This window comes from Nerophis ophidion, linkage group LG15 (assembly GCF_033978795.1).
Source record: "Nerophis ophidion isolate RoL-2023_Sa linkage group LG15, RoL_Noph_v1.0, whole genome shotgun sequence".
NCBI classification, from domain to species: domain Eukaryota; kingdom Metazoa; phylum Chordata; class Actinopteri; order Syngnathiformes; family Syngnathidae; genus Nerophis; species Nerophis ophidion.
In genome coordinates, this window is record NC_084625.1 from 22,702,414 (window position 1) to 22,726,125 (window position 23,712).

General features: G+C 38.5%; 1 protein-coding gene across 2 annotated transcripts in view; it reads right to left on the minus strand.

Moving 5' to 3' along the window:
- LOC133569479 (carboxypeptidase A6-like) overlaps positions 1-23,712 on the minus strand; it is a 35,659-nt gene that overhangs the window by 11,544 nt on the left and 403 nt on the right. The window contains exons 2-8 of one of the 2 annotated variants that reach the window (XM_061921847.1): positions 14,068-14,143; positions 5,084-5,208; positions 4,861-4,978; positions 3,503-3,604; positions 3,331-3,435; positions 346-456; positions 82-172 (exon numbers count right to left, since the gene is read on the minus strand). In XM_061921847.1, coding sequence (XP_061777831.1) covers positions 82-172; positions 346-456; positions 3,331-3,435; positions 3,503-3,604; positions 4,861-4,978; positions 5,084-5,208; positions 14,068-14,143 — 728 coding nt within the window. Of the gene's footprint in view, positions 1-58; positions 173-345; positions 457-3,330; positions 3,436-3,502; positions 3,605-4,860; positions 4,979-5,083; positions 5,209-14,067; positions 14,144-23,712 lie in introns of both variants that reach the window. The other variant, XM_061921848.1, reaches the window with a different exon arrangement.

Genomic DNA, 23,712 nt, shown 5'->3' on the forward strand with positions numbered 1-23,712 from the left:
TTGTGCCTGTGCATAGGTTTTATAGTAGTTATATTTTCCCATTCAACATTGACAGTACCTTTTTATATTGGTCACACTCACCACACCATTTCACTTTCCAATTTCTGTTAGCATCGACTCCTCTGCAATGGAACTTGCGGTTTTTAGATCGGGTCTTCCTCCAGAATCGATCCTACACATATAAGAAACACACCTTTAATGACTCTGAGGCCTACCACCATTTACGCTGCTCTGGGGGTCCAATTAGGATCGGCATGTACTGTTACAGGCTTTCAGGGCGCTGTAATTTTGCTGTGCACTGTTTTTATTTAATGATTCATAGTTCATGCTTTGCTTATGTCATACTTTGGTCCAGCTGAAGTGGTATCCATCCACGTTGAAGACAGGCATGATGTAGAAGTTGAGCTGGTTGAGCAATCGTCGTGTGTTTGGGTCATAGCGGTAGGAATTGATGGCCTGTAATATCACAGGAAAACACTTTGATCGGATTTATGGCCAATGGTAATAATCTTAATTCAACCAATGTGTTTCAATTGTCTTACATCAAAACCATTGATTTAACAATTGTGCTTGAAAAAATAAATATTGTACTTTTTTAATACAATAAATAACCTCTCATGTAAGCATACAACATGCTTGTAGTCATTTTGGGAAGACTGATTGTCCATTTCAATGGACACACCCAACAATAAACAATATTGACTGATAATTTCAATGGACAAACCCAATGATAAAAAATATCTAGTGACAAGTCTTTCATCCATATTTTTTCTACTGTTTTGATGAGAAGGAAACTATATTTGTTAATAAAAAAAACCCTGAAATGATCGACAACGTACAGCAGTTTATAGTTCTCACGTCCATCCTAGTGGACATTTGACAAATGTTTTGCCACTTTTTTAAAAATAGACTATTTTACCAAAAATACTTTGTGTGCGCAAATGGCTTGCTATGTATGACATACTGGGGCAGCCATCTTGGGATGCTGAATTGTCAATTTCAACGGACAAACCCAAACAATAAATATTTAATCCGTCATCTGATGTACTGTTTTGATGAGGAGAAAAAATATTTTTGAAAGAAACAAACACATGATCAACAATTTACAGCAGTTTATTGTAGTAAGCTCTCATGTCCACTACTGTGGACATTGAAAACAATTGTTCAGATTATTAAAAACAGACTGTAATTAAAACCAATGATTCCAAAGACATGCACCTGGGGATAGGTTGATTGGCAACACTAAATTGGCCCTAGTGTGTGAATGTGAGTGTGAATGTTGTCTATCTGTGTTGGCCCTGCAATGAGGTGGCGACTTGTCCGGGGTATACACCGCATTCAGCCCGAAGACAGCTGAGAATAGGCTCCAGTGACCCCAAAAAGGGACAAGCGGTAGAAATGGATGGATGGATGGATTAAACACTCGCGCTTAAGAGAAAACTTCCAATTTCTACTTTTCTAACAGACTAACTTCAAAGGTGCGCAAACGACATGATGGCAGCTATTTAGCTATTCTAATGGACAAATCTGCAATGACAAACATGTACTGATTATTTCATTAGTTACGTTTTTTTCTGTTCTGATGAGAAGAAAATTACATTTTTTCAGAAGTGAAGGCCATATGTCCATCACAGTGGACATGAGGCTCACATGTATTTTCAGCATTTTTTAAAAAAGGGGGCTGTATGTTATGAAACACTTTTACTCCATTTTTACCCCTTTAACACAATAACTTCCTTTTTTCAAGCTCATACAACATTCTAGCAGCTGCCTTGGGAAGACTTGTCCATTTCAATAAACAAACCCCTAAAAGGCAAATTCACCTTGAAAACCCCACAAAGTCCTCTGGCCGTTTCTTCCATTTTCCATCCATTTCTACCGCTTGTTCTCTTTTGGGGTCGCGGGGGGGCGCTGGCGCCTATCTCAGCTACAATCGGGCGGAAGGCGGAGTACACCCTGGACAAGTCGCCACCTCATCACAGGGCCAACACAGATAGACAACATTCACACACTAGGGCCAATTTAGTGTTGTCAATCAACCTATCCCCGGAGGGAACCTACGCATTCACGGGGAGAACGTGCAAACTCCACACAGAAAGATCCCAAGCCTGGATTTGAACCCAGGACTGCAGGAATTTCGTATTGTGAGGCAGACGCACTAACCCCTCTGCCACCGTGAAGTGAAGCCCCTCTGGTCGTTTCTATTATTTGTTAAAGTTTTTGGTACTAGAATAAAGCTGTGGATTGCTTGTCCTTGTGTTGTTCAGGAGTTTAATTAAATGCACAGTGATACTGTTGGCAATTCATCCTACAGCCTGGTTACCATTGCATGAAGTAGAATGACACACTGCCCTCTAGTGGCGCTAAGGGGTTACTACATGATGCTGTTGGCTTTACAATACAATGCAATGCAAATATTTACAGCACTTCACTTTTTCCACATTTTGTTATGTTACAGCCTTATTTCAAAATGGAATTAAATAATTTTTGTCCTCAAAATTCCACCCACAACACCCCATAACGACAATGTGTTTTTTAGAAATTGGCATGGAGTAGAACAGGCCTGGGCAATTATTTTGACTCAGGGGGGCCAGATTTAGAGAAAAAAATGTGTCTGGGTGGCGGGTATAAAAAGCTAAAAACGCTACGACCGACTGCCTTAAAAAAACAAAATGGAACTTAACATTTTTTTTTTACTGAATGAGGCACCCAAAATGTACTTGAAAATAATGTGGGATTTCCACTATTAACTATGAACGATAAAACACTGAATATCGACAACATATGAACATCACCCCCTCGATCGACATTTTAAAATCTAACAAAACACAACAAAAATGAAACACACAGCGAAATATGAACGCGAAGGGTCACTAAACTTCAAAACTTTGTTTTAAAAATCTCCATCCGTGTCTGTGCCTGACACCCGTATTTCAGGCTGGCCGCCTCTGGAAACACTCTGTGGAAACGCTCCCCACCCACACTGCTTGGTGCCTCATCACTTATATTACCATAGTAACTAGTATATCATGCAAAATGCAGAATCCGACCATTGAAGTACTTTGTATAGTTCAAGACTTACGGTCATTTGAAAACATCACTACACATCATAATGGCAGCTACAGTTTCCATCCTAAGGATCCAGAAAAAAAATATTTGGGAATGTCTGGCGGGCCAGATTAAAAATCTTAACGGCCCCCAGGCCCTAATTTGCCCAGGTCTGGAGTAGAATGACACGCTACCCTCTGGTGGTGCTAGAAGGTTACTACATGATGCTGTTTGCGTATTGTGTTCAGTATTGTGTTCAGTATTGTGTTCATGTAGGACTACCTCTTTGACGAACCACTGACAGAAAGCGGGGCCTATCCACTCCCTAGCGTGGACCCCGCAGTCGATCCAGACGGCTTTTTTCTGGGGGCGACTTCTCTTTCCTAGCTGACAGGAGATGAGCGTTGTCACTTGATGCTGCTTTGACGTGCCTGCTTGTGTTTTGGCCCATTACCTGAAGGACATAAAGCGGTCGTCCCTCATAGGACTTCCCGATGGAGAACATTTGGAGTAGGTCAGGATAAGTTGTGTTCATGTCAAACATCCACGTCTGGATCTGGACACAGTGCATCAGAGCACAAATAGTAAATAGTGAGTTAGATCAGTGTTTTTCAACCTTTTTTGAGCCAAGGCACATGTTTTTCATTGAAAACTTACAACCAGCAGAAAACATTAAAAAATGAAACTCCACAGCCGATATTGACAGTAAAAAGTTGTTCTCGCAATTAAAGTTAAGGTAAAGTACCAATGATTGTCACACACACACTAGGTGTGGTGAAATTTGTCCTCTGCATTTCACCCATCCCCCTGATCACCCCCCGGGAAGTGGGCGGAGCAGTGGGCGGTAGCGGCGCTTAGGAATCATTAATGGTGATTTAACCCCCAATTCCAACCCTTGATACTGATTGCTAAGCAATGGGTCCATTTTTTTAATAGTCTTTGGCATGACTCGGCCGGGGTTTGAACTCACAACCTACCGATCTCAGGACGGACACTCTAACAACTAAGCCACTGAGTAGGTTGGATTCATAATTGTTGTATATGAATTCAAACCATAACAGATCATGCTTCACTACAGCTCTTGTCTCAAAGTAGGTGTACTGTCACCACCTGTCACATCACGCCGTGACTTACAGAGTTATTTGTTGTTTTCCTGTGTGTAGTGTTTTAGTTCTTGTCTTATACTCCTATTTTGGTGGCTTTTCCTCTTTTGTTGGTGTTTTTCTGTAGCAGTTTTCTGTCTTCTTTGAACGCTATTCCCCGCACCGGCTTTGTTTTCGCAATCAAGACTATTTAAGTTGTGCGGACACTATCTTTCTTTGTGGAGACACTGTTGATTGTCATGTCATGTACGGATGTACTTTGTGGATGCCGTCTGCTCCACTTGCTGTAAGTCTTTGCTGTAGTCCAGCATTCTGTTATTGTTTACTCTGCATCCCAAGCTTCAATGCCTTTTCTTAGCGGCACTCGCCTTTTGTTCATTTTTGGCTTAAGTCTTAGATACCTTTTTACCTGCACGCTGCCTCCCGCATATTGTGATCACGACAAACCATGTTCCCGACATATGCAAAGCAATTAACCTCCTGCGACCACCTACTGATATGGAATAGTATTACACGGTTACTCTGCTGAGCTCTAGACAGTACAGACACTCAACAACGGCACATTTGCGGATTATAATTACCGTTTGGCAAAAAATATTTTTAACCCAATTAAGTGAAATTACATAATCTCCCACGGCACACCAGACTGTATCTCAGTGGCTGGTTGAAAAAGACTCACTTAGATGATGTTGATGAGAGACTATAATACCTCTTCCAGGGAGTGGTAGACCTCATAGTCGTGCTGGCTCTCTGACCTGCGCTGGCGAGACGAGCGACGGCCCGTCTGCTGCCTTTCAATTTCCTCCTGCAGATCAGAGATAAAAACCCTGCAGCACAGTGAGATTGACGTGGTGTGATAGCATCTTAGTCCTGCAGGGTTGTTATTGAGTGTATTAAAAGAAGTACATGAGGTTTTTTTGGCCGGATCTCACCTATATTGGATTCCTTCTTGCTTTAAGCTGCCACGTAGTCCTCGTGTGTCTTTACGTCTGACGTGTACATCCACTGTAGCGTTGAAGCTGATTAGAGAAATGCTGTTCGGATGCCATAGGTCCACCTAAACGAAAGCAATTAACATTAGTGATAGCAAAAAAGTATAGTAAAAAGACGTAATGTTATGGTGATTTAGTTGTTTTCACCACCTAGGACCTGTCGCCTACATATATGTTGACATCACATTTGTGGTTGTGTAGACCAGTGATTCTCAACCTTTTTTCAGTAATGTAACCCATGTGAACTTTTTTTTTAATTCAAGTACCCCCTAATCAGAGCAAAGCATTTTTGGTTGAAAAAAATAAGTAAAATACAGCACTATGTCATCAGTTTCTGATTTATTAAATTGTATAACAGTGCAAAATATTGCTCATTTGTAGTGGTCTTTCTTGAACTATTTGGAAAAAAAGATATAAAAATAACTAAAAACTTGTTGAAAAATATAAACAAGTGATTCTATTATAAATAAAGATTTCTACACAAAAGTAATCATCAACTTAAAGTGCCCTCTTTGGGGATTGTAACAGAGACCCATCTGAATTCATTAACTTAATTCCAAACATTGCTTCACAAAAAAAAGAAATCTTTGACATCAATATTTATGGAACATGTCCACAAAAAATCTAGCTGTCAACACTGAATATTACATTGTTGCATTTCTTTTCACAGTTTATGAACTTACATTCATATTTTGTTGAAGTATTATTCAATAAATATATTTATAAAGGATTTTTGAATTGTTGCTATTTTAACAATATTTTAAAAAAAAATCTCACGTACCCCTTTGCATACCTTCAAGTACCCCCAGGGGTACGCGTACCCCCATTTGAAATCCACTGGTGTAGACCACAATACAACATTTTTTTTCTACAAGACCACGGTTTCCACTTAAAATGGAACTGCACTTTTTTGTAATTTTGCCTATCGTTCACAATCATTATGAAAGACTTGACGACGGATGGATTTTTTAAAATGCATTCTAAATACTTTATAAATGTAAATGAAAGTGCGTTTACAGCTGAGCCAATGGGAGCTCCATTAGTCCGCCCATAAAATCCGATAAAATAACAATTCAAAAAGCGCCACGCTCATTTCACATTTCGTGATTTGATTAACCAACTTTTAGGGATATTGTTTTTATAAGCGCTAACGCAGACAAACCGCAACGTAATCACTTCCGTACGTCCCTATCAATCAATCAATCAATCAATCAATCAATCAATGTTTACTTATATAGCTCTAAATCACAAATGTCTCGAAGGACTGTACAAACCACTACGACTACGACATCCTCGGAAGAACCCACATAAGGGCAAGGAAAACTCACACCCAGTGGGCAGGGAGAATTCACACCCAGTGGGACGCCAGTGACAATGATGACTATGAGAAACCTTGGAGAGGACCTCAAATGTGGGCAACCTTTCCCCCTCTAGGGGACCGAAAGCAATGGATGTCGAGCGGGTCTAACATGATACTGTGAAAGTTCAATCCATAGTGGCTCCAACACGGCCGCGAGAGTTCAGTTCAAAGCGGATTCAAGACAGCAGCGAGAGTCCCGTCCACAGGAAACCATCCCAAGCGGAGTCGGATCAGCAGCGTAGAGATGTCCCCAACCGATACACAGGCGAGTGGTCCATCCTGGCTCCCGACGAGCGGTCCTTCCTAGGTCTCGACTCTGGACACCCAGTACTTCATCCAAGGTCATCGGACCGGACCCCCTCCACAAGGGAGGGGGGGACAGAGGAGAAAAAGAAAAGAAGCGGCAGATCAACTGGTCTAAAAAGGAGGTCTATTTAAAGGCTAGAGTATACAAAAGAGTTTTAAGGTGAGATTTAAATGCTTCTACTGAGGTAGCATCTCGAACTGTTACCGGGAGGGCATTCCAGAGTACTGGAGCCCGAACGGAAAACCTTTACATGATGTAGTGGTATGCTGCTTCTTTTCTCCCTTGCTCCCCATAAGTTTATTCTCGACTCTCCCCTGGACATGACACATTAAGTAGGTAATCCGATATGTTGGCACACTTTGACAACCGATTTAGGACCTGAAATTGGCAAGAACGACTGAAAAATCGCTAGTCCCCTCACCCCATTTCTTCTTGAGGATTATGAGACGTTCTTCACCTAAATGGGAATATATGAACATCCCAGGAGTCAGCATCCTAATGAAAGCTGACATTGTACAGTAAGTGATGTAGTATTATGTTTGTTGGCTCTCATAAAGTCTGCAATGAGTAATAATCAGTGATGAAGGGGAAAAAAAAGCAAACGTTGTGATGCATTTTTTAAATTAATACGCTGTGTATGCTTAAAATTTACAAAACAGGTACATATTAAATGTTATTATAAATGTGCCTGAGACTGCATTACATATATACATACATAATGTATATAAAACCTCAATGGAGGTGTATGGATGTTTTTAAGGGCTCTATAAACAGAATTGAACAGCTCCCATAGGCTTTATTGTAAGGGACTTTAGATTTGTCATGTATATGTGATCATGCTTTGTTTTAGTCATGTTCTGTTTGTTTTTGCGCCACTCAGTTCCTGTTTTTGCACTTCTTGGTTTGTTTTGTCACCATGACTACCCATTAGTTTTCACCTGTCCTCCTGTCTCACCTGTTTCCACTAATCACCACAGTATTATTTAAGCCTGTCTGTTTCCGTTCTTCGTCCTGGCAACATCACTTCCTTCTCACCGTCTACCATCTTCTATGCCTTTCATGCCAATGATCCATGCCCCTTGTCTTTTTCCAATTAAGTTTTTTTTTGTTTTTCATGCCATTGTGCAAGTGTTTTGTTTTATGTTCATAGTTTTGTTTCATAGCCAAGTTTTTGTACCGCCATTGTGCGCGCCTTTTGTTTGTTCCTGTTTTTAGTTATAGTGTTAAAAAAAAAAAGTACTGTCACGTCTTGCCTGCCACATCACATGTTAGATTCAAGATGGCTGAAAACACATCCAAAGGTTCAGGTGGCAACTTTCAACTTTTTATTTTTTTCAGACTTATTGGGTCTCAAAGAGCTGAAATAGCCAAAATATATGAGGAGTTTGTATTACTGTATGGCATGTATTTGTAATGTATTGGCTATTAGGGCTCTCCGGGACTCAAGGAGTATGAAATAAAAAAATAAGTGTAAAGTTGCCATCTAAACTTTTAAATGTATTTTTTTCAGCCGTCCTGAATGTGATTTGATAAACTCTTCCTCCATCATAATTGGCAGTATAATGTTTTCGTTAGTGGAAACCAGCGTCTTGTAGAGAAAAAAATTGTACAGTGATCCGCCCTGAGATTGGTAGGTCGTGAGTTCAAACCCCGGCCGAGTCATACCAAAGACTATAAAAAAATGGGACCCATTACCTCCCTGCTTGGCACTCAGCATCAAGGGTTGGAATTAGGGGTTAAAATCACCAAAAATGATTCCCAGGCGCGGCCACCGCTGCTGCCCACTGCTCCCCTCACCTCCCAGGGGGTGATCAAGGGTGATGGGTCAAATGCAGAGAATAATTTCGCCACTTCACACCTAGTGTGTGTGTGACAATCATTGGCACTTTAACTTTAAAACTTAACTTTTGTGGCACACAGCATATAAATACATCAAAGCAAAGCAAAGACAACAGGAAAAATGAGAAAAATTAAGCAAAAAGGGATAAAGTAATGAGAAAATGTTTAAATTAATTACTAATAAGAGCACACAGTGTTGTCTTTAAACATACAGCATATACAGTTGTTTTTTAGCCTTTACACAAAATAAAAAAACATACAAAAATATCAAAGTGGTTAATTTTTCAGTATGTGACCCCTGTAGGAAAACGTTTTTAATGTTTTCTGCTAGTGGTGTGCCTCCGCATTTTTTCAATATAAAAAAAATGTGCTTCGGCTCCAAAAAGGTTGAACATTCACTGCATTAATAGATGTGAGAAGCATGATGATTTTTAGTCGTTATAATAATAATGTTGATTATTATTAACCATTGAGAACTGAGGCTGTTAGCATTTGTTGGTCAAAGTAGAAGTTTTCCATAGTGCGTATATTTTGTGAGTATTTTTTAGTAGTGGTATGTAAATAGTGTAGCAGTTTGTGTCTATTCTTAAGGTGCCAGCTGGCATTCATTCATTGCAGCATGAAAACAGAGACAAGCTGGCACACATGCTTGTTAATGTGTCACTTTGCTGTAATGGATTGCAAAAAGCACGCCAGCTTAATTGAAATGTGTATTCAAACTGGAACACAAAGTTGCTTTTTGTCAGAAAGAAGGCGCCAAAAAAGCAATCGACCATGCTTTATTACGCCATTCACCAATTCTGTCATTCTATATGCTTGATGTTTTGTGGCCTTTTTCCTTTTGGTGCCACAGTTAGTGTTTGCCTGGTATGGAGTAGCAATAAATTCATTTGTGGGTGTGCGCAAAAGCAGGAAATGGAAGAGTTTATTGTTCAATAAAAGCTGCATGTGGGTGATAGTATGTGACTGACTGTCATCCCACATTACACGTACTCGACTCTCTAATGCTCAGTAGATGACTTTGAAGTGTGACAAATTACATTCCAAAGTATTTGTATGTGGAGTTATTTGGCATGGCTTCTTTCCGCCCTGCCTTGTCTGACACTAAAAACTTTGCCACCGGCACCGGAGGCGTTGCAGTGTGGCCATGAGCTAATGAAAACACGCGTCTACAGCTGTCCAAACACTAACCGCCGCCGCCATGGTTCACCTCGCAGCACTGTGGCGAAACAACACATTCTATCTGTTGAATGCCTGTAAAGTGAAAAATACTTTTTAAAATTACACATATTTGCCCTGTAGCGGTTTTAGATTTATGAGAATTTGTACTTGTAGCATTAGGAAAATACAGTGGGGCAAAAAAGTATTTAGTCAGCCACAGATTGTGCAAGTTCTCCCACCTAAAATGATGACAGAGGTCTGTAATTTTCATCATAGGTACACTTCAACTGTGAGAGACAGAATGTAAAAAAAAAATTCACATTGTAGGAATTTCAAAGAATTTATATGTAAATGATGGTGGAAAATAAGTATTTGGTCAACCATTCAAAGCTCTCACTGATGGAAGGAGGTTTTGGCTCAAAATCTCACGATACATGGCCCCATTCATTCTTTCCTTAACACGGATCAATCGTCCTGTCCCCTTAGCAGAAAAACAGCCCCAAAAGCATGACGTTTCCACCCCCATGCTTCACAGTAGGTCTGGTGTTCTTGGGATGCAACTCAGTATTCTTCTTCCTCCAAACGCGACCAGTTATGTTTATACCAAAATGGATACGTGGATGATACAGGAGAGGATTGGAAGAATGTCATGTGGTCAGATGAAACCAAAATAGAACTTTTTGGTATAAACTCAACTCGTCGTGTTTGGAGGAAGAAGAATACTGAGTTGCATCCCAAGAACACCATACCTACTGTGAAGCATGGGGGTGGAAACATCATGCTTTGGGTCTGTTTTTCTGCTAAGGGGACAGGATGATTGATCCGTGTTAAGGAAAGAATGAATGGGGCCATTTATCGTGAGAATTTGAGCCAAAACCTCCTTCCATCAGTGACAGCTTTGAATGGTTGACCAAATACTTATTTTCCACCATAATTTACAAATAAATTCTTTAAAATTCCTACAATGGGATTTTTTTCCACATACTGTCTCTCACAGTTGAAGTGTACCTATGATGAAAATTACAGACCTCTGTCATCTTTTTAAGTGGGAGAACTTGCACAATCGGTGGCTGACTAAATACTTTTTTGCCCCACTGTACTGTACATGTGTAATACTCTTCTACAATAACAACTAGCAGTTTCTTAGTAAAAAGCAACATTTTTGTGAAGAAAGATTTATTACAAAAAAAGAAAACATGTTACTTTAAAAAAGTCATAATATGAAAATGTGTTAAAAATTAGAGGAAAATGTAAACATATTATGGATCATAATTTATGATAAATAATTAATATTGTTGTTAAAACGAATTCACAAAAAATATACACAATTTCCCAGAACTTTTTTATAATTTTACGAGAAAAAAAATTAATCGTTGCCAAAAAATATTTTTTGACGCGCATGAAGAAAATAATCACAAGAAAAATACATGTACATTTCTAAGAAATCAATAATTTTGCAAAAAAAAAATGTTGCATTGGTACGAGAAAAACCTCATTCTTACAAAGTCGTAATATTAGATAAATGTGTTCAAAAAATAAGAAATGGTCAATATATTCCATCCATCCATCCATTTTCTACTTTTAATTTATGACTAATAAATAGTACTTTTGTAAAAATAACTGTGAAATTACAACAAAAAAACAAAAAACATGATGGATAACATTTTATTTTATTATTTAACAAAAACAAAGTTGAATGCTTCCCAAAAATGTTTTATCTTTGACACAAATGAAGTTGTAATATTACAATAATGTGTTCAAACCTCAAACTATTATGGGGATTGTGCCATAATTTTATGAGATACAAATGTATAGAAATATAAAAATAATTGTGGAAAAAAGTTACAGAAGAGTAATTTCAGAGAAATATGTTAATTAGGGAAAACCCCCAGCAATTTCCAAAATTTTTATATTTTTTACAAGAAAAAACTTGAATTGTTACCTGCCAAAAAAAAAACATTTCTATGCATGTAAATTCACATCATAGCATAGGTGAAATGTTTTTTTTAGTATTATGAAAAATAATGCCGAAAAAAAAAATGCAATTTCTAAAAAAAAAAATTTAAAAATTGTATTTTTACACAAATAAAGTTATAATTTACAAAATGTGTTAAAAATATAAGAATAACACCTCAGTATTTTTATGATGATTTAGGAGAAAAATTGTGTACTATTATGAAATTAGTTATGGAAAAAGATTGGAAGATAGCAATTTCTGAGAAAATTTAATCATTTTAGAAGAAAAATGTATATCGTATATCAAGAAAAACATATGCTTTTACGCAAATAAAGCTGTCATTTTATTGAAATATGTAAAAAAAAAAAAAAAAAAAAGCATGGCGCCGAAATACCATGGAACTGACGCAGTAGTTTATTGTATTTTTTGCAGCATTATTAAATACATGTGGAATACAGTAAAAAGCCAGCAATTTCCCCCCCAAAAAAACAGATATTAAATACGTTGTATTAATAAATAATTCACACCTAAACAATATCCTACCCTAAACCATACTGTGCAATATTACCCTTCGAGTGCAATACATCCGACACTGATTGTTATTTATTAGTCCGGTACTCTTGTCTTGTTCTGTATATTGTACTGTATTTTGTATTTGTATAGTGTTTTGTATATTGTACAGGATTGCCTATTATTTTTATTGTATAGTAGTCTGTTTATTTCAAATCTTAGTTTTATCTTTATTACCTCTTGTGTAATTTATTTTTACCCCATATTTGTTCCCACTACCGCACCTTAAGTTGGGAGTCCTGAATCTCATTATATGCAAATATAATGACGATAAAGTCCATTCTATTCTATTCTGCTATTTTATTCTAGAAAACCACAGATTTTCACAAAAATAAAGTCACAATTTTATGAGCATGTTAGAAAATGATAATGTCAATACATTCACAGAAATTTTCAGAAAGAAAAATATGAGTACAGTATTACAAAAACAATGTGATAATTTATGGAAAAATTCAGCATTCCAACCTTTTTGGCAGGTGTCACCACTTTATTCCCTTGACTATATGTCGCTTTCTTGCAATGACCACTTCTATTCTTGTGACTTCGCACATTTTGCATAGTATTAAGATACTCACAACTTTTTTTTCTCGAGTCAGTATGAGTCAGGTAAAGCAAAATGATGACCTCTTTTTAAAAAAAACAAACTTATTCATGTATTAAAATTAGTTTGACCCCTTAACCCTTGTGCAACGTTCATATTGTGTTACTTAGCCAGCGTTTGTGGGTCTGACGGACCCGTTGCATTTTGTGGCTTTTAATGCCTCACACTCAAACACTTTTATGTTAAAATACTGAACAGATTTTTAATGGGATAAGGTAAACATCTGTTCAGTATTTTAACATAAAATGTTGTGGCTTTTAATACCTCAAAATCAAACGCTTTTATGTCAAAATACTGAACATCTGTTCAGTATTTTAACATAAAAGTGATTAAACGCCACAAAATGCAACGGGTCCATCAGACCCACAAACACTGGCTGAGTAACAACAATATGAACATTGCACGGAAAATTTCGCTGACAGTTTCTGCATCCCACAGGGATTGTTCTTTTGTGTTTCTACACCTGGGGTTCCCACACAAGGTTGCAACATTGTTAGTCAACACTGTCTGCTCTCATTTTCTCGCACATTTGACCCTCTGATGTTCTGTGTACCGAAACTCTGTCCTCCTCCTGTCTAGGCCTGCTGAGTGTGTGTGTGTGTGTTTGATTGATTGATTGATTGATTGATTGATTGATTGAAACTTTTATTAGTAGATTGCACAGTACAGTACATATTCTGTACAATTGACCACTAAATGGTGACACCCGAATAAGTTTTTCAACGTGTTTAAGTCGGGGTCCACGTTAATCAATTCATGGTAATTCAATGTGTTACACAGAACATCAATTTCCATGCTTCTGTTTGCCCTGCGTCCAGTGGACCTGGACATCTTATATGTAATAGAAATGTGTATAGGGGGTGTATGGTGTGTGGTCATTAAATATGTATTCTGATATATGTTCTTCACAGAAAGTGAGCCAAAGTCAGTGAGTCTTAGTTTGAAAAATTATTGAATTGTATCATTTTACTTTTATTAATAAAATTAAAAGGGGTCTCACAGACCCAAACAGCACACAAGGGTTAATGAGTACTTGTAAAAGCAACAGCAAATGTTCCTCCACTTTGTCACTTCCTGTCGATGTCACAATAAGATGAGCTCTTAACAGAACATAAACGGCAGAGCCCACCTTGATGTGTTCCAGAATGTTGGTGAGCGCGTGCACCTCCTGGTCATTACTCGGGGTTATCCTGAAGACCTGATCGCTGCAAGAAGAAAAAGAAGGTGTTGAGTTCCTATAAGCTTGTCCTATACTTGAGATGCATGTTTGATGACAGACGGGAGGCGTTATTATGAGATTGTGTTACTGCAGCTGGCTTCTTCTCATGTTCCTCCTCTGTTTTGGAAGCAGATCTAGCGAGCGTCTTCGAGTCTGCTCCTTCCCCACTGTCACCGTCCATGTATGAACACGTATCTGAGGACAGTGCGGTCGTAAAAGAGCTGACCCTCTACAGTAAATGGTGGGTTTGTGTTTAATAGTTATGCGCTCTTCCTGCTGCATTATTTTGACTTCAGGCCAAAATATATGTTGCCTCCATACCAACAAGGAAATAGTCCTCTAGCAAAGACTCCTCTTTATCAAAAAGCTCTTTTGACGAAAACGTTATACTGTCGGCACATATACTGTATGTTGTTTTTGGATTTTTTGCAACCGTCATACCAAATACCTGAATTGCGCTTTAAGTTCAGTGCGCATCAAAAGAGTAGTAAGTGTGTGTAAGGCATGTCCTGATGCAACGTCATCACTTCCGATACGATACCGATACAGAGTATTGGTTGATATCTATATTGATCCAATTTGATATCAGCAGGAATCCTGCATACAAACGCCGTTTCCATATGAGTTGGGAAAGTGTGTTAGATGTAAATATAAACGGAATACAATGATTTGCAAATCATTTTCAACCCATATTCAGTTGAATATGCTACAAAGACAGCATATTTTAAGTTCAAACTAATAAACATGTTTGTTTGTTTTTTACAAATAATCATTAACTTTAGAATTTGATGCCAGCAACACGTGACAAAGAAGTTGGGAGAGGTGGCAAGAAATACTGATAAAGTTGAGGAATGCTCATCAAACACTTATTTGGAACATCTCACAGGTGCGCAGGCTAATTGGGAACAGGTGGGTGCCATGATTGGGTATAAAAACAGCTTCCCAAAAAATGCTCAGTCTTTCACAAGAAAGGATGGGGCGAGGTACATCCCTTTGTCCACAACTGCGTGAGCAAAGAGTCAAACAATTTAAGAACAACGTTTCTCAAAGTGCAATTGCAAGAAATTTAGGGATTTCAACATCTACGCTCCATAATATCATCAAAAGGTTCAGAGAATCTGGAGAAATCACTCCACGTAAGCGGCATGGCCAGAAACCAACATTGAATGACCGTGACCTTCGATACCTCAGATGGGACTGTATCAAAAACTGACATCAATCTCTAAAGGATATCACCACATGGGCTCAGGAACACTTCAGAAAACCACTGTCACTAAATACAGTTTGTCACTACATCTGTAATTGCAAGTTAAAGCTCTATTATGCAAAGCGAAAGCCATTTATCAACAACATCCAGAAACGCAGCCGGCTTCTCTGGGCCCGAGATCATCTAAGATGGACTGATACAAAGTGTTCTGTGGTCTGACGAGTCCACATTTGAAATTGTTTTTGTCATCCGGACCAAAGGGGGAAGCGAACCATCCAGACTGTTATCGACGCAAAGTTCAAAAGCCAGCATCTGTGATGGTATGGGGGTGCATTAGTGCCCAAGGCATGGGTAACTTACACATCTGTGAAGGCACCATAAATGCTGAAAGGTACATACAGGTTTTGGAGCAACATATGTTGTCATCCAAGCAACCTCATCATGGACGCCCCTGCTTATTTCAGCAAGACAATGCCAACCCACATTTAGCACGTGTTACTACAGTGTGGCTTTGGAAAAAAAGAGTGCGGGTATTTTCCTGGCCCGCTTTCAGTCCAGACCTGTCTTCCATCAAAAATGTGTGGCGCATTATGAAGCGTAAAATACGACAGTGGAGACGCCGGACTGTTGAACGACTGAAGCTCTACATAAAACAAGAATGGGAAAGAATTCCACTTTCAAAGCTTCAACAATTAGTTTTCCTCAGTTCCCAAACATTTATTGAGTGTTGTTAAAAGAAAAGGTGATGTAACACAGTGGTGAACATGCCCTTTCCCAACTACTTTGGCACGTGTTGCAGCCATGAAATTCGTAAGTTAATTATTATTTGCAAAAAAAAAATAAAGTTGATGAGTTTGAACATCAAATATATTGTCTTTGTAGTGCATTCAATTGAATATGGGCTGAAAAGGATTTGCAAATTTTTGTATTCCGTTTATATTTACATCTAACACAATTTCCCAACTCATATGGAAACGGGGTTTGTACTTTTACATAGGAAAAGGTTTGATCAAGTGAAATTAGTTAAACACAGAACACTGGTACAGTAGGTAAGGTTGTGTTTTGGCCTCACTCCTGTGAGAATCCTGCATGTAGCTGAAGCAAGGAGTGGGACTATTCAGGACTATATTGTCGGGTGCTCAAAAAACCACCACAACCACAACCTTTTTTTTTTTTAGAAAGTAAATTTTACGAAGACAAAGTCGGAATGTTACGAGAAAAAAGTTGCCATAAAGCAGTTGTATGATAGTGAGAAATTAAGTTATATGTAGAGATGTCTGATAGTGGCTTTTTTGCCGATATCCGATAATCCAATATTGTCCAACTCTTAATTACCTATACCGATATCAACCGATACCGATACATACAGTCGTGGAATTAACACATTATTATGGCTAATTTTGTTGTGACGCCCCGCTGGATGCATTAAACAATACAGCAAGGTTTTCCAAAATAAATCAACTCAAGTAATGGAAAAAAATGCCAACATGGCACTGACATATTTATTATTCAAGTCACAAAGTGCATTATTTTTTTTAACATGCCTCAAAACAGCAGCTTGGAAATTGGGACATGCTCATGGTAAATGGTTGTACTTGTATAGCGTTTTTCTAACCCTTTTTAAGGAGCCCAAAGTGCTTTGACAGTATTTCCACATTCACCCATTCACACACACATTCACACACTGATGGCGGGAGCTGCCATGCAAGGCACTAACCAGAACCCATCAGAAGCAAGGGTGAATTGTCTTGCCCAAGGACACAACGGACATGACTAGGATGGTAGAAGGTGGGGATTGAACCAGTAACCCTCAGATTGCTGGCACAGCCACTCTCCCAACTTCGCCACGCCGTCCCCATGCTCATGGGATATTGTAGTGTCCCGGAAGAGTTAGTGCTGCAAGGGGTTCCGTGTATTTGTTCTGTTGTGTTTATGTTGTGTTACGGTGCGGATGTTCTCCCAAAATGTGTTTGTCATTTTTTTTTGGTGTGGGTTCACAGTGTGGTGCATATGTGTAACAGTGTTAAAGTTTTTTATACGGCCACCCTCAGTGTGACCTGTATGGTTGTTGACCAAGTATGCGTTGCATTCACGTGTGTGTGAAAAGCCGTAGGTATTATGTGATTGGGCCGTCACGCAAAGGAAGTGCCTTTAAGGTTTATTAGCGCTCTGTACCTCCCCCTACATCTGTGCACACAATGGCATTTTAAAAAGTAATACATTTTACTTTTTGAAACTGATACCAATGATTTCCGATATTACATTTTAAAGCATTTATCGGCCGATAATATCGGCAGTCCCATATTATCAGACATCTCTAGTTATATGTTGACAAAATAGTTAGATTTTATTTCATAGAAAAAAACAACACAATGTTACAAGAACAGTTCAAAACATTTCTTTCAACGAAGATTTGCATCAGCCTGCGACACATAGTCATTTTGATAGTAGGCTAATATAGCTAATATAGACACTTACATCATGTGTTGCCTTCATTATAACACTTATATAAGGCTTTACATCAGGAGTGTCAGGCCCGCGAACATGTTTTATCTGGCCCACGGAATGAGTTTGCTAAGTAGAAAAAGGAGCTGAAATTTTTGAATGAAAGAAACTGCTGTTCTAAATGTGTCCACTAGATGTTGCAAGAGCAATTCTTTGTATCCTTGTAGATAATGCTACATATGTATCAATCAATGTTTATTTATATAGCCCTAAATCACGAGTGTCTCAAAGGGCTGCACAAGCCACAACGACATCCTCGGCTCTGATTTCACATCAGGGCAAGAAAAAACTCAACCCAATGGGATAACAATGAGAAACCTTGGGGGGGGGGGGGCACCAGTCGAGGAAAATGATCAAACTACATAAATAACATCCTGTAATTTGATTTTGATATTATTTTTTTCATCTTGATAGATTGAAAATTAACACCATTGTGTTGACTGATGAACATTATCACAAAATGTTTTCAGAAAGTATAAATAACAACAAATAAAGGTGGAATAATATTAATTAGTGTAAAAAAACAACAACAACATTATGATTTGTACAATTTCAGAATGTGCTTGTTATATTTCTAAACAAAGAAAACAATCTGAAGTTGTTTTTGTTTTTAAGTTATCGTGCCGTGATCGTACCAGTCTGGCCTATTTGAGAGTAGACTTTTCTCTACGTGGCCCCCGATCTAAAATGAGTTTGACACCCCTGCTTTACATTTTTTGTGGCACCAGACAGATTTCTATTTTGGTCCAATATGGCTTTTTCAACATTTTGGGTTGCCGTCCCCTGACTTAACGTCTAAAGGCCTTAGTGGCCACATGTGTGGACAGCACCTTTTAACTCTTATTTCCAAAATTGTGTACACTCCTGAATTGGGGTCTTATTCCCACTTATGGACACTTATACTGCTATCTGGTGGTGTCAGAAGAGTATAACATACAATGGAATTTGGAAAAAAAAATAGTTTAAAAAAATAAATTAGCATGTCACTACACATGAAGTACACGTTTGTTACTTATGGATGAAGTACATCATATGAAAAGATGATTTTTAATTATTTAATTAGGGTCCAATAAGCCCAAATAGCAAAGAGAAAAAAATTAAAAAAATATGTAAACAAACGTATGAGGTTAACGTAAATTTTGACCCCGGAATGGTTTATTTTTTGCTATAATTGCAAAAAGGACAGAAACGGACTGCATGGTGCCCGAACTCACTCTTGGGCAGGGGTCTCAAACTCAATTTACCTGGGGGCCACTGGATGCAGAGTCTGGGTGAGGTTGGGCCTGAAGAAATTAATATATATATATATATATATATATATATATATATATTTTTTTTTTTTAAATGTCTTTATTTTTATTTTCAACACAAAAGAAAATCAAAATATAAATGAACAAAATGACAATTAGGTAAAGAAATCAGTCATAAGTAATGACAATAATAATTCGATTTCTCCAGTCAGCAACCATCTGTACACAGACTTACTGTGATGTTATGAGCTAAGGAATATAAGAACTACACTACCCAGCATGCAACACGTCGGCAGCTAGAATGCGGTTTTGAGCACGCTATGGAGTTCACAGTTACGGTAGCACAATTAGCCCCAAACGGGCTAACATCACGACTAATGTGTTACTCGTCCGATTCGCCCAGCGACTCCGTCGGAGTATCAGTGCTGGGGTCCAGTGCACCACATTTTTGTATTGTCTCTCGGTCCTTTGGCAGAGTGCTTCGGAAGCTACCGGACAAGCTCGTCTCTCCGGCCCGGACTGTAACAGCGGCGCCGGGGGAGGGAGCGAGAGAGGGAGGAAGAGCGCATGAGGGTCTAGTGGAAAAGCGGCAAAACGTTTCTCTGCTTGCATCACGCAAGTGACGTCAATGTTCGGCCCTCGAGAGCCACATACCACACCAGGATTGGTAGATTCTTTCAGCTACGCACACAACGCTGTCAAGTGCCATTCATATAAAACTTGCGGGCCTTACTAACATTAAACTTTCATATCAAGGTGGGGGCTGCAAAATAACATCTCGCGGGCCGCAATTGGCGCGCGGGCCACGTGTCTCAGACCCCTGCTCCTATGTCTTAAGTCCCTAAGGCAGGGGTTGGCAACCCAAAACGTTAAAAGAACCATATCGGACCAAAAATACAAAAAACAAATCTGTCTGGAGCCGCAAAAAATGAAAAGTCTTATATAAGTCTTATACTGAAGTTTCTATATTAGCTATAATAGCCTACTATCAAAATGACTATGTGTTGCAGGCTGAAGCAAATCTTCGTTGACAGAAATGTTGAAATGCAATATTTATTCTACACCTTTTTACAACATTGGTAAATCAGAGGTTACTTAGAAGGTGAGGTAACTCCTGGAAATTACTGGCCAAAGGTATTAATGTTAAAGGAAACGGCAGGTTGTCTTCATTTAATGGATTTATTAAAACATTTTGACAAGCTAGGTATTGTTTGCTGTGGTCTGGAACAACATGGCACACAAACAACTATCAGAAATGCAGCCACAATTACATACAGATAATGTGTCATGAGACATGCAAAACTAAATTACCGTATTTCCTTGAATTGCCGCAAGGCATATAGTATGTGCCTGACTTGAATTACTGCCGAGTCAAACTCGCTTCCCAAAATAATTAGCACATGCTTAGTATTACCCCCTGGTCAAACTCGTGACGTCACGAGTGACGCTTCCCGTGTCGTCATTTTCAAAATGGAGGAGGGTGATTTCAATACCGGTAATTTGAAATCGCATAAAGGGAAGAAGATTAAGAGTTATTCAGTAGGATTTAAGGTTCAAGCTTACATCACACTAAAATTTTTACTGCATACCTTTGGTAAGTGCCGGAGTGAGAAGAGGTTTCAAAATAATTAGCGCATGCTTATTTTACCGCATGTCTTTGGTAAGCGCAGGAGTGAGAAGAGGTTTTAAATTAATTGGCACCCCGGTGGCAATTCAAGGAAATACGGTATATAGAAAGAGGATAAAAATAAAGGATATTAAATTAGCTCAAATACACCTACAAACGAGGCATAATGATGCAATATGTATATTCAGCTAGCCTAAATAGCATGTTAGCATTGATTAGCTTGCAGTCATGCAGTGACCAAATATGCCGGATTAGCACTCCAACAAGTCAATAACGTCAACAAAGCACACTTGTGTGCATTCACGCACAGCATAAAACTTTTGGCGGACAAAATGAGACTTAGAAGGAGTGGAAGATTCTACACATAAACAAACTGTTGCGTCACAGTCCACACTATGGTGAGTTCAAGAACCGCTGAAATTAGTAGGAAAAAACGATGTTCACCAAATACTCTCATCAGTGAAGCATACACACAACAATATTAAAGGCCTACTGAAATTAGATTTTCTTATTCAAACGGGGATAGCAGGTCCATTCTCTGTGTCATACTTGATCATTTCGTGATATTGCCATATTTTTGCTAAAAGAATTTAGTAGAGAACATCAACAATAAAGTTCGCAACTTTTTGTCGCTAATTAAAAAGCCTTACCTGTACCGGAAGTAGCAGACGATATGCGCGTGACGTCACGGGTTGTGGAGCTCCTCACATCTGAACATCTGCTTAAGACCCTGCCCTTTTTTGCCTTGTCTTAAAAAGTGCCCTCTGCCTGTGTGTGTGTTTTTTTGTTGTTTTTTTAAACAACAATAATAAATTCCTGTTAGGGATGTAAAAAAAACAAAAAAAACAACAACAAAAAACAGCGGTAGAAAAACTCCACGTTTTCATGTAATACCGGGTTGTTTGAGCCTGCGCTTCCGCCAGAGAGAGGACGAGTGAGAGAGGAGAGAGAGCCAACTGCGGCCTGAGGAGACGTGACAGTGGAGCAGCTTGAACCTGTGAGGTATGGTCTAGTCGCCGTCCACTTAGTCAGCATCTAATATGGGTAATACTTCAGAAAAACGCTGTATTATTCTATTATTCAATGTGTCAGCTTCTGTTTTTGCCGGACGTCGGAGCACGGCGCATCAATTGAGCATGGTACATCAATTCCGCACAGAGCAGAGCGGATCGTGCGGGACAGGAATAAGTGTACAAAATACAAAATAAAACACCAGGTTAATTTTCAAAATAAAATGCACTGTGTTTACGGCGGATCACATTTCTCTCACAGTAGAGGTTTAGATATAAAGTTGTATTGCGTTTCAGTTGTTTAGTCTTAGCATTAAGTGAGAAAGACCATAAGTTACAACTTAATGGTGTTTTCATCAAGTTAAGGGAAGAAGGACAGATTTTCACATTGAAGTTTTTTCCATTTGGGTATTTATTTATTTAATTTTTTCCGAAGTTCATGTTGCACTGTTCAATGTTCAATATTAAAGTGCTTATCTTTAACAATAAATAGCCTAATAATAACCCAATGTTTTGTTGCTTTTTATGTCTTCCAAGCCTAAGATAATGTGAATTAACTCATTATGACAATAATTTGTGGACACAAAAGAAATGGCAATCACTTTTACCCACAAAGGACACACAGCTAAGTAGTTAGCTTCCTATTAGCAAATTTAATATCACATTAATTTCCATACTGTGTAAAGCAGTGGTTTCTCAACCTTTTTTTAATTCAAGTACCCCCTAATCACAGCAAAGCATTTTTGGTTGAAAAAAATAGATAAAGAAGTAAAATACAGCACCCTACATAGAGGTTTTTATTTCAGGTGTCTACGGCATTCCTACTGGGAGTTATAGGCAAATGTGTCTGTGTTTTTCTCCCTAGGGGGCTCTAGAGCGCAATTTTGAGTTTTGGGGTGTGGTTTTTTGATTAGATCGCAATTTTCGCCAGTCCTGATGTGTGTGTCCAATTTGGTGAGTTTTGAAGCATGTAAAGGGGGTCAAATTACAGCTCAAAGAGGTGGCGGAATGATAATAAAGAATAATTGCAATGGGCCTGGCGGACCCTAATAATAAAACGCTAGAAAATAAATAGGGTCCTCTGTCCCTTTGGGACATCGGTCCCTAAAAACTAGAATACAGTAATAGCTTTAGGCGACTGTGCAAAATATTGCTCATTTGTAGTGGTCTTTCTTGAACTATTTGGAAAAAAAGATATAAAAATAACTAAAAACTTGTTGAAAAATAAACAAGTGATTCAATTATAAATAAAGATTTCTACACATAGAAGTAATCATCAACTTAAAGTGCCCTCTTTGGGGATTGGAATACAGATCCATCTGGATTCATGAACTTAATTCTAAACATTTCTTCACAAAAAAAGAAATCTTTAGCATCAATATTTATGGAATATGTCCACAAAAAATTTGTCTGTCAACACTGAATATTGAATTGTTGTATTTTTTTTCACAGTTTATGAACTTACATTCATATTTTGTTGAAGTATTAATTCAATAAATATATTTTTAAAGGATTTTGGAATTGTTGTTATTTTTGGAAAATTTTTGAAAAAATCTCACATACCCCTTGAAATACCTTCAAGTACCCCTCAGGGGTACGCCTACCCCCATTTGAGAACCACTGGTGTATAGGACCAAAAAAAAAAATTCCTGCCCTTTTCTGACTTTGAGCCCCTGCCCCTCTATAATCATGTGCACGTCCCTGGTCCTCAAACAAAAAAAATACTAAAACAAAATAATATTTTTCCCCCCATCTTTTTCCATTTTCAATCTTTTTTTTTAAAAATGCTCAAAGAGCGGCACTAAAGAGCCGCATGCGGCTCAAGAGCCGCGGGTTGCTGACCCCTGCCCTAAGGAGAACATGAAGCCCGTCTTTGTTCTTGCTGGATGAGAAGATCTTTGCACACAACATCTGATTGCAATTGCATCTCATCCCAGTCTGTCCCACACAGCAATG